Source organism: Echinops telfairi, unplaced genomic scaffold (assembly GCF_000313985.2).
Source record: "Echinops telfairi isolate 266 unplaced genomic scaffold, ASM31398v2 ScPeMD7_7474;HRSCAF=8512, whole genome shotgun sequence".
Taxonomy (NCBI): Eukaryota; Metazoa; Chordata; class Mammalia; order Afrosoricida; family Tenrecidae; genus Echinops; species Echinops telfairi.
In genome coordinates, this window is record NW_022111378.1 from 5,734,349 (window position 1) to 5,745,203 (window position 10,855).

The 10,855-nt window shown below is 44.5% G+C and overlaps 1 protein-coding gene across 1 annotated transcript in view; it reads left to right on the forward strand.

Moving 5' to 3' along the window:
* The window catches only part of DCLRE1C (DNA cross-link repair 1C), a 49,661-nt gene that overhangs the window by 9,793 nt on the left and 29,013 nt on the right, over positions 1–10,855 (forward strand). The window contains exons 3-9 of the mRNA XM_045285632.1: positions 818–902; positions 2,811–2,870; positions 5,106–5,161; positions 5,847–5,948; positions 8,041–8,113; positions 8,301–8,441; positions 9,944–10,045. Of these exons, the coding sequence (XP_045141567.1) occupies positions 818–902; positions 2,811–2,870; positions 5,106–5,161; positions 5,847–5,948; positions 8,041–8,113; positions 8,301–8,441; positions 9,944–10,045 (619 nt within the window). The remainder of the gene's footprint in view (positions 1–817; positions 903–2,810; positions 2,871–5,105; positions 5,162–5,846; positions 5,949–8,040; positions 8,114–8,300; positions 8,442–9,943; positions 10,046–10,855) is intronic.

Below are 10,855 nucleotides of genomic sequence, written 5' to 3' on the forward strand. Positions count from 1 at the left end.
AGCCTTAACAAGAAGGAAGCCATATGGCCTGAAGTTTGAACCTCTGATACCACTTCCACCACATTCTGTGGCTTAAGGCAATTTAAGAAGTCTGCCCAGATACAAGGAGAAAGAACCCAGTCTCCCCTTCTTCTCGGTGGAAGAATTGCAATGTCCTTGGAGGAAAAGTGTGTGGAGCAGGGTCCGTAGATATGAGTGTGTCTGTGTTTGGAAACACGCTCTACTACTGGCTATCCTCCTAGCCCATGTTTCCCAAAGTGGGCAATACCACCCAGGGAGGGAGAATGCCCACACTTCTGGAATATGGGCTATAGTACAAAAGTTTTCATTACCGGGGGTAATTTTTTCTCCCTCAAAACAGGATCACAGGCCAGAGAGGCTTGGGAGCCTATGCTCTGAATAATACCAGTGATTTTTAAGACGTTTCTTACTATATTACACATTAAATGATATATGTATTCAATTCAATGTCAATTGAAAACCTAAGTAGATACACGCATGTGAATTACGAAGCAGCAGCACTGTGTTCCCCACACCTCCTTGGTGCTTTCCAGAGAAAGCTTAGCATTTGGTTGCTCCCATTTCACGGCAACTTGATCAGGTACAGACGCACCCCTGTTAGGAAAAGGGTGAGGTCAGAGGGTGCAGTATTTGCTTTGACCGAGACTACTGAACTCTGTGTTTGACAGCACAGTTTCTGAAGCATGAGCGAGAACTGGTAAATGCTCGCATGTGCTTCCTCGTCACCACGATGACTCACTGGAGATGGTGCTGAAATCATTTCCTTTTGTTTTGATTTGCTTGCTTCTCCTTTCAGCTTGAAGGTCTACTTATACTGCTCCCCCGTGACTAAGGAGTTGTTGTTAACTAACCCGAAATACAGATTTTGGGAGAAACGAATTGTAAGTTGTTTTTTGTATTTCTAAATGAATACTAATGATGTATATATTTTTTAATTGGGAATTTATCTTTTGAGAGACAGATGGATAAAAGCATTGTAATTCTTCAAATCTCAATTCTTTACTTCAATAAGAATATTGATATTTAGTCCTTTGTAATTCAGCCATTTGGGGAAAAAGGTGGACTTTTATTACGTTGTTGCTTTGTTTTTCTTGTTCCTGCAACAGTTTGGCTTAATATTTTAAAGTGTAAAATGTTTGCTAATACACTGGTAAGTCTTGCTATGTAGATCATGAGGTGGATTGTAGAAACAATACAAGATGTGTTCTGTCTCCTTAGTGAGCAAAAGAGATAATGATAATCCATGGGAAATAAAGCCAGTTCCTTAAGAACACATGAATATCCTGGATCTAACCTGAAGGAAGAAAAAATACATCATGAATAAGATGGATTCACTTTAGAAATGCAAGGATATTTTAAACCCTGGACCTTTATACTGTGTTTTATATTAGCTTACTAACACAGTGGGACATTACTTTCCTGTAGGAGCTCCGGTGGCCTAGTGGGCTCCACTCTAAACTCATTAGCCACTCCTTTGGAGAAAGATGAGGCTTTTGGGTCTCTTCATGGTTTACAGCCTCGGAAACCCACAGTTCTGCCCGGGCCTCTGGTTTTGCTGTGAGTCAGAATGGGCTCAATGGAGCGAGCTCGTCCTCATTCCTTACAGAGTGCCTCTGACAGGCTTGTTCTAGAGCAACACCAAGTTCATGACGGAGCCCTCGCAGTTGGAACTCACTCAGACTCACTGCTCTCGGGTTGGTTCTGGCTCAGAGACCCTACAGGACAGAGTAGAACTGCCCTGTGGGTTTCTGAGACTGTTCACTGTTTGCAGGAGTAGAAAGCTTCATCTTTCTTCCAAGGAGTACCTGGTAGCTTTGAACTCCCGGTGTTGCAGTTTATAGCCCAACATGTTACCCGGTAAACCACCTGGGCTCCAGTAGTTAGAACTCAGTGGTTTTCTTTTTTCATTTTAAGCTCTATTTATTTAATTTTATAATTTATTGTTAATTCATATATCATTCCATAGTTCAATCACGTCAAGCAGTATTGTACAAATGCTACCACAATCAGTTTCCAAACATTCGTTTTCTTCCTGGACTCCTTGACATTGTCCCTTTTACTCCACCCACCATCGTCCACCCCCTGCCCCCTGAAACCTTATACTGCTTGCTGCCCCTATAGGATCATCAATCCTGAGTGTTCCGTGCTGAAAAACATACCAACATACGGCACAACTTCACGAGTGTGACCCCAATGAGATAACACCTCTGAGATAAACCCTAACATGAACACACCAAACCAAAGCGAACATACAGCAAGTGTCGAAAACCAGCCTCAGGGGGGAATCAACTGACACGGTTTCCACTGTTCAACTCAGAACAGGTGTTTTTATGTAGCAGCATGGGCTGGTCCGAACTCTCTTCTGTGGCATGAAAACTAACTACATACCTCACTACGTAATTTAGAAACGCAAACCCAAGGGGAAAGGGGAATGGAAATTCACACAGGACAATGGAGAGGGGAAAAGTGAGTTTAGGAAATTGAATTAGTGTGTCAAAGGATGTATAAATTTATAAGACTTTTGATACATGTTGCCAAACTAGCATTCAGGAAGTCTTATTTAGCTTGATAAGTTTCTCAAGCTATTCAAATGTCTTATCACAGTGAAACTAGAAATTATTAATAATAGTAGAAAAATTAGGAAAAAAGTCTGTAAAATTTTCTCTTTATCCCCTTTCTGTGTTCGGGATGCGAAAGCATATAAAGCCATAAAAATTAGAATTTTTTATGGTGTATACGTGCTCTACTTAATTTATTTAAATTTTTTTCATGCTCTCTTATTTTAATAGATAGCACTTGAAGTTGAAACTCCTACCCAGGTACCTTTAATCGATGAAGCATCGGGCGAGGTAAGTACATTTATAAACATTTTTTGTGCTTTTTAAAGTATTTCATGTTAAAGTCATTATCTTCCTCCGTGATTTGAATGCTCATTTAACCAGAGTATAAAGTGACAGCAGTTACGTTTTCAGAACAACAACAAAAATTGTGGTGTATTTATTTCTTGAATCCAAAGACTGGCTACGACTCATATACAATAGTTTCTTTTTATTGCTGTGTGCTAACGACTAGAACTCCCTTTCACGTCCTTGTCATTTCATTCCGTGTGTTACGGTGTTAAGATTCACAATGATGCTGGTTAATGTTTGTAGCAACTTATGTGTATTGTGCTTGTTCTCTGGTTCATTTCCTTATTCAGAAACACACAAAAGGCTCTGCCCAGGTAGATATGTATTTATACTTTCATTCTTAAACTTAAATTAGGGACTTTTGTTTTGTCCATGTATTCTTCCAAACTAGGACCATTTTTCACCGCGAACTGCATGGAGGGTCAGTGGGTGTTTCCCTGTGTGTTCGGTGTTCGTATGTGCTGGCATTTGTCCGGTACCCTGATTATATGCCATGTCGTGCTGCTGTCCTTAGCCCTGGCGGGTGTCCATTTGCTATGTGAGGGATTGGAGCACAGTCCTGACGCTGTGGGCCTTCCGTCTTTGGAGAAGCTCAAGCATCTGAAGTATTCCTCTCATCAAGTCATTGTCTGAAGGAGGACAGTAAAAAACACACACAAAGCAAAAAGACAATGATAAAAATAAATAAAATAAAACAAAAAGGCTGTCTTGTCATTGACAGCACCATGGTGAAAGGCTTTCTCCCAGCGGGGCAGCTGGGAACAGGGGTGTGCCGATTGCTCAGCGTCACGCTGTCCCCCTCAGATGTCAGGTGCTGCTTGTGTTTGTGGTTGATGGGCCCTGCGTGGGCAGCCCCAGCCAACGGCAGATCCCGTTTTGAAGGGGCCTTCCGAAGGGTAATAAATACTAGAATGCAGAGAGGGTCAGCCAGTGACTCAGTAGGAAGCTGGTTTGTAGAGACCTCCACCCCCACATCACATTCTGAGCAGTGGCGATCGTGTTGCCCTGAGGCGCTGCCCTAAGAATGCCTTGTGGGGAGTTAGGACAGTTAGAATTTTCGGATGAGACTACATCCTGTTTCCTCCCATCCCCAACCTTTCACAATTAAACATTCATTTCTGAAGATGGAATTTGCATATCATCTGATTCACTCACATAAAGCATGCCATTCAGAGGCTTTGAGTATGCTCACAGAATTGTGTGTCCATGTTGTGGTCAGAGCATTTTAGAACATTTTCAAGCAGAAATCCTGCATCCTCAGCCGTCACCCCCACTCCAGCTCCCTCACTAACTGGCCCCGGTGCGAGGCAATCCCCAGTCTGCTGTCTCTCTCTGTGCGCTTGTCCATTCTGGCCATATCCTATCACTGGAACCCTGCAATGTGTACTGTGTGACCAGTTTTGGTCACTTGCCTCATGGTTTGATCGGTAGTGCCGTACACATCAATACTTCATTCCCATTTCTGGATCAAATAATAAATACTAAATAAAATATCATTAATAATAAAAAAAAATCTTCTTGAAAAGACATAATGACTGCAGGTCTTGAGGCATAGCTACCTAAGAATGGAATTGCTGGGTCCAATGGTCACTGTTGGTGTCAGGGTTACACATTGGGCTTCTAACTGCAAGTTCAGCAGTTTAAAACCACCCTCTGCTCCTCAGAAGAAATGGGGCTTTCTACTCCCAGAAACACTGGCCGTCTCAGCAACTCCTGGGCAGTGGTACCCTGTCCGACAGGATCGCTGTGAGTTGGCGTCCACTCGATGGCAGTGTTGTTGTTTTGTTCTTATAGTCGTCACTGTTGAACTCTTGAGGGAGCGGTGGGTGATGCCCTTTGTTTCCACACCTTGGAGAAAAGTTATCCACCATTCGTTGCGAGTACTTGAAAGTCCTTCTGTTCTGTTCAGCAGGGCTGTATTTCTTTAGGTCCTGATGTGAACTTTAGGAATCCTCAGGGTTCACATGCTCAGCTACTAACTGAAAGACTGGAAATTTGGGTCTACTCAGAAACACCTGACATCTGGTGATGTGCTGAAAAATCAGCCATTGAACAGCCCCAGGGAGCACAGGTCTATTTTTTTTTTTTTTTTGCACAGGTCTATTTTGACACGCGCCGGGTCACCAGGGCACCTGCTTTTATAACTCCCCCCTCTCCCCTTTATTTTCGTTCCAGAAGGAAGAGATTGTTGTGACTCTGTTACCAGCTGGTCATTGTCCAGGATCAGTTATGTAAGAGGACTCATCTATTTTGCTATTGTATTGTCTGTAGCTAGTTATCATATTTGTAGACATAAAGATTTCAGGTCTAGAAAATAATAAATGTATTTAGGGACATTTAGGAGCCCTGGTGGCATAGTGGGTTACTCATTGGGCTGCTAACTGTAAGGTCAGCAGTTCGAAACCACCAGCAGCTCCTTGGGAGAAAGACGGTGCTTTCTACTCTGGTAGAGGGTTACAGTCTCAGAACCGGTAAGAGCATGTCCACCCTGTCCTGCGGGGCCACTAGGAATTGGCATCGGCTCCATGACAGAGAGTTTAGTTCTTTGGAGAGGGACATTTGGTTATTTTTCTAGCAATTTCCTTAATAATGAGGGGGCGCTAAAAAGTGTATGGATTGAAAGATAGTGGGATTTCCCCAGGAACTGTTTGAAGTCCCCTCCTATTGGTTGACATTGTAGACGGAAGTGACGATCCGAATGGAAGCGGGGCCTCCTGGTGGAATTCCCCTGCCATTGTTCCTCCAGCACTCTGCATCTTCCTGGCCCGTGGCCTTTCCTCGGCAGTTCTTGAAATTCATGAACGCTAGTGACCGGGTGTGTTTGGCAGGAAAGCATTGCTGTGGGTTTAGCCGGCGCTTGCTTCTCTAAGATGGGCTGTGAGACTTGGAAGTCACGGAGCGCTGCTTCCTTTGCAGGTTTTTATTTCAGGGCAATAATGGCACTGTCCTCTACACTGGAGACTTCAGACTGGCGAAAGGAGAAGCTGCGAGAATGGAGCTTCTGCACTCTGGGGGCAGGTACTGAGCCTCGCAGAGTTCTTACGTGTAAGGCTGCATGTGGTTATTGCTGGCAGGTGCCCTCTCGTCAGTCCCGACTCACGGTGCCCTTCTGTACAACAGAACGAAACACTGCCCAGCCGTGCCCTCCTCTCAGTTCTTCGCCTGTTTGAACCCACCGACACAGCGCCCGCGGCAATCTGCCTTGCCAGAGCTCTTCTTCTTTTTTGCTGCCCCGCTACTCTACCAAGCACGATGTCCTTCATGGACACTGCATAGTTTAACATTTAAAATTTTTATTTTCTCCCCCATACGAGCTTTTTATTCCTATTAGAAATCACAGTTGATTACGTTAGTCCTTAGTCCGTTTGTGAGTTGCTCCAAACCATACGGACGCCGATCACTCTCTCTGGAGGATTTCGTTTCTGTAGGAGGACACTGTGGGAGAGCACATGCAGGGCGTCCGAACAGTCTGCCCGAGCTGTGTGGACACGCTCAGGGTGGGATGCGCTGGAAGAGACTGGGGAGGCAGATCACCCACGAGGAAGATTGCGGAACTGAGAACTTGACATCAGCTTTGCAGAACAACTCAGAGACCCCAAAGGAGGGAAGAGGGAAGTGACAGATGAGGACTCGATTTATTTCTGAAAAAGAAAGAAATGATGAAGAATGAGAGAAGTTAGGAGAACAAGTTTTTGTTTTGCAGTAAAGAGATTAGATGGAGTCTTTCTTTAAACTAAACCAGAGACTTCAGTTGCTTAGACATCTGACCCAAGTCCTCCAGGGGATATGCAGACAGTGGGGGAGGTGGGGGTGGCGGGGTGGGGGGGTGCATTGAGATGTTACTGCAGAAATGTATGAAGAAAAACCAAAAAGGACCGTGCCGACAACTCTGGGCAATTGTCTGACTAGAAGTACCCTGAGAATAATCCAGATGGCGCAGAACCCCCACAAGCAGAGTTATTACCATAACTGACGATATTCTTCGTGATCAGAGAAAAGGCTTATGATTTTAAAAAATGTGTCTATTAAAATATGTCCTAACATTTATACGTTAGGTTTTCAACAACCAAAGACCAAGAGTGGATTTGTAAAGCTCCTGATAATAAGAGACAGTACTAATGAAAACTGAAGAAATAAAAAACACGCGGTCTCGGATCTACCAGCAGTGCTGACTGACAGTCGGACCGTGGGCGTGGGGCACTCTTGTAGTTGAGATGAGCTGGACCACAGTCGTCACACTGAAGCAAAATTTTTCTCCTGAAATGAGGTCACGAAAAGGTCTTCTATGTTGATTGGAGTTACACTTCTATAAATTTTTCAAGATCCACCAAACCACGTATATAAAATAAAGATATAAACCAAAACATCACAGCCATTAAGTCAAGTCGATTCTGGCTTGTAGGGCCCCACTCGATTTCGGAAAGGGCACCTCCTTATGGCAGCACATCGCCTCATCTTTCTTTCAAAGAGAAACTGGTAGGTTTGAACTGCTGACTTTACAGTTAGCAGCCTAATGCCTCACCGTTACATAGTGCTGCCCAAAGACAAACCCAACACTGAACCCATTGCCATCGAGTTGATTCTTCAAGACAGTAGAACTGCTCCTTGGGGCTTCCAAGGCTGTAAAGATTTATGTGAATAGCCTCATCTTTTTTCCTTGGAGCAGCTGGTGGGCTTTGAACTGCTGACTTTGTAGTTAGTAGCCCATAGCATAGCCTGTTAAGCCACTAGGGCCATCAGAGCTCCTTAAATTTCTGTAAATATGCAAATAGCAGAACATTTGCTAGTTCAGCGTTTTTCATGTGCGTAATTCAATGACAGCAATGAGGTCAAACATGCTGGGTAGCCATCACCAAACCTGTGGCCAAACCGCCCATCACAGTCAACAGAAACTCAGGGCTTCTTCCTAAACCACGATGCTCACCTTCCCTGTCGCAACCACCTGCTCTCTCGACACTTACATTTTATTCTGTCATTTCAACTAAGTTGATTTAACCAAAAACAACAGCAACAACAACAAATAGAACACCTGTAAAAGAATTGGCATTTAAAATGTATTCATATTTTATGTTACGTCAGAGGATTAATACCAATTCTGTTTTGTTTTCAGAGTAAAAGATATCCAGAGCGTATATATAGATACTACTTTCTTTGACCCCAAATATTATCAAATTCCAAGTCGGGTAAGTCTGCCTGCAGGAAGTAGGTGATTGCCTGGGCAGGCCCATATTTCTAACAGGGCCTTTTGTGGGCTAACACGTAGTCAGATCTTAATTGTCCCCGTGTGTGTTTTCACCTGTGAATACTGAGGGTGGGAAGTGTGAGTGGTGCTCTTAAAATTACTAACCGCCTTTTGAAACCCCTGTTCAGGAGGAGTGTTTAAATGGGATCCTGGAGCTGGTTCGAAGCTGGATCACTCGAAGTCCTTACCATGTGGTGTGGCTCAACTGCAAAGCAGCGTATGGCTATGAATATTTATTCACCAACCTTAGTGAGCAGTTTGGGGTCCAGGTACAGTGATTATTCTTTTTACTGTTGCTCCCCTTTCCACCCTGCCACCTTGAGCTCCCTGCAGCCCACCCCCAGAAGCAGCCAAATAAAGACCAGTTATACCTGGGATGGCTGCTTTTAGGTGTTTCAGTCCCAGACACTACGAGACAGAGCAGAAGTACCTCACACAGGATGAAGTCAGGTAACTAGGATGCCCCTTGAAATAATGACCCGAAACCTCCATCCCAAGAAACTGAGTTCCACAAGGTGTCTAGCTGTACATAAGCAGCCTCGGTAGCTGCTCTTTTTGTTGTTGTGCAAATAATATCGATCACATAATTTTTTCATGAACTGCTTTTTTACGAGTGCATATCTGATTGACAATAATTTTATCAGTGGGCTTTACAACACCCTTAATTAATACAGGTTTTCCATCACTGCTGCAAAAATGATATGAAGGCCGCATCTGGCCTCCTCTGGCCTCACTAGGGGGAAAGGGAATCCAGCTCTTCCCTAGCCCGAGGCTGATTCCTGTGGGTCAGAGGTCAGACATGCCTCCACCCTTCAACTTTCTCTGCCATATTCTGACACCAACCTGTCCTCCTAAACCAGTCAACTTCTCAGAGGGGTTTAATAATCCGCTGCAATATCACCAAACTGAGCGTGCAGGCAATATTCACGATTATGTGTTTATTAGGGAAGTGTGCAGGCTTGCTTTGCTCATTGCCCATACCCAATATTTAAAGATGGACATACAGGACGTGTGCCCATTGGAAGGAAAGGCAAACCTGTTGTCATGAGGTTGATTCTGACTCACGGTGACTGTGTACAACAGAGTAGAGCTGTTCCCCAGGGTTCCCAAGGCTGCCTTCTTTATAGCGATTGAGTGCTCCCCCAGTAGCTAATAGGTGGGAAGTTCGAACCCACTAGCCTCTCTAGGAAAAGGGTGAGGCAGCCTGCTTCTGCAAAGGCTTGCAGCCTCGGGAATCCTCCGGAGGCAGATCTGCTCTGTTCTGTGGGATCACTGTGAGCTGCAGTTGACTCCACGTCCGTAGTTGGTTGGTTGGATTTTACTTTTTATGGAAGCAGACGGCCACATCCTTCTCTTGTGAAGCGGCTAGTGAGTTGGATCCACTGACCTCTCAGCTCGCTGCGGAGCACTGGCCAAGTGGACAGCAGGGCTCCTGGCAGGTGTACTGCTGGCGTGCATTGAATGGCTCCTGAAGCAGCGCCGTACAGCGATAGCCTGGTCCATTGAAACCCACAAACCAAGCCTTTGATTTTTTATCAGCACCAGCAGTAGGTGCTAAACTGCACTGGCTGGCAGAAGGCCTTCCCAGCTACTTGGAGGAAAGCCCTTTGTCATGCCGGCATCTGGGCGGAATAGGCATATATACTGAGATAGCCAAAGCTAGGTTTCGCATGTGAATGAGTTAGTTCATTACATGGATGATCGGCCCCTTAGTGATGTCCCTTAGTGTCCCTGATGAATCTCACAGTTTGCCTGTCCATATTCTGTCTAGGTTCATGTGGACAAACTGGACATGTTTAGAAACATGCCAGACATCCTCCATCATCTCACAACAGATCGCAACACTCAGATCCATGCCTGTCGCCATCCCAAGGTGCGTATGTGGGAGCGCGGTTCTTAGCGTTTGTGGGACCCAGGAAAGAACAGACTTGTCCGTCTAGCAGGGACCTCAGGAATGGCATTTCCTCGGCTTCTCAATTTACAAATGAAAAACTCAGGCTGAGGGTCATGCGACAGCCCAGCCTAGGATTCTGTTACAAGAAGCTTTGTGCATGTACTGATAGCTTTTTCCACGAAATATGTTCATATTCCTTTCAAAGTGCATATTTATTTGTATGCATTAAGAAACGCAACGTTATAACTTATAATTTAAGGGACCGTCTTTGCAAGCCGTGGCTATTTATTTTTCATACTCATGACACATTAATGTTTGTAGAATTGTTTTTCTTCTGGTCATTGGAGATAAATTCCAAGTATAACTCAGTCTCATACCCTGACGTCGTTACATGTATCCATGTTTGAAGGCGGTAGTTAAAGCACTTGGCTACTAAGTGCAAGGTTGACAGTTTGAACCCGCCTGGTGGCCTGTTCTTGTACAGATGACAGCCTCTAACACGCTCAGGGCGGGTCTACGTGGGCACAGGGGTTGCGGAGTCAGAATGCACTCCAGCGCACGCAAGGGCAACAGTGCTGACGCAGTGTCATGCGAATGTTTTCGATATCTGTGCAACTCATTTGTACTTTATTATTAAACATCAGGTATATAGCTTCTAACTCGAATCTGCCTTTAAATGTAAAACATTGAGTGATCTTCAAATACTATTGTATGAGTGGTTATACATTTCCTTTCTCTTTTATCTTAGCATTCCAGCATCTATACAGCTGTACCACCATTGTATTAATT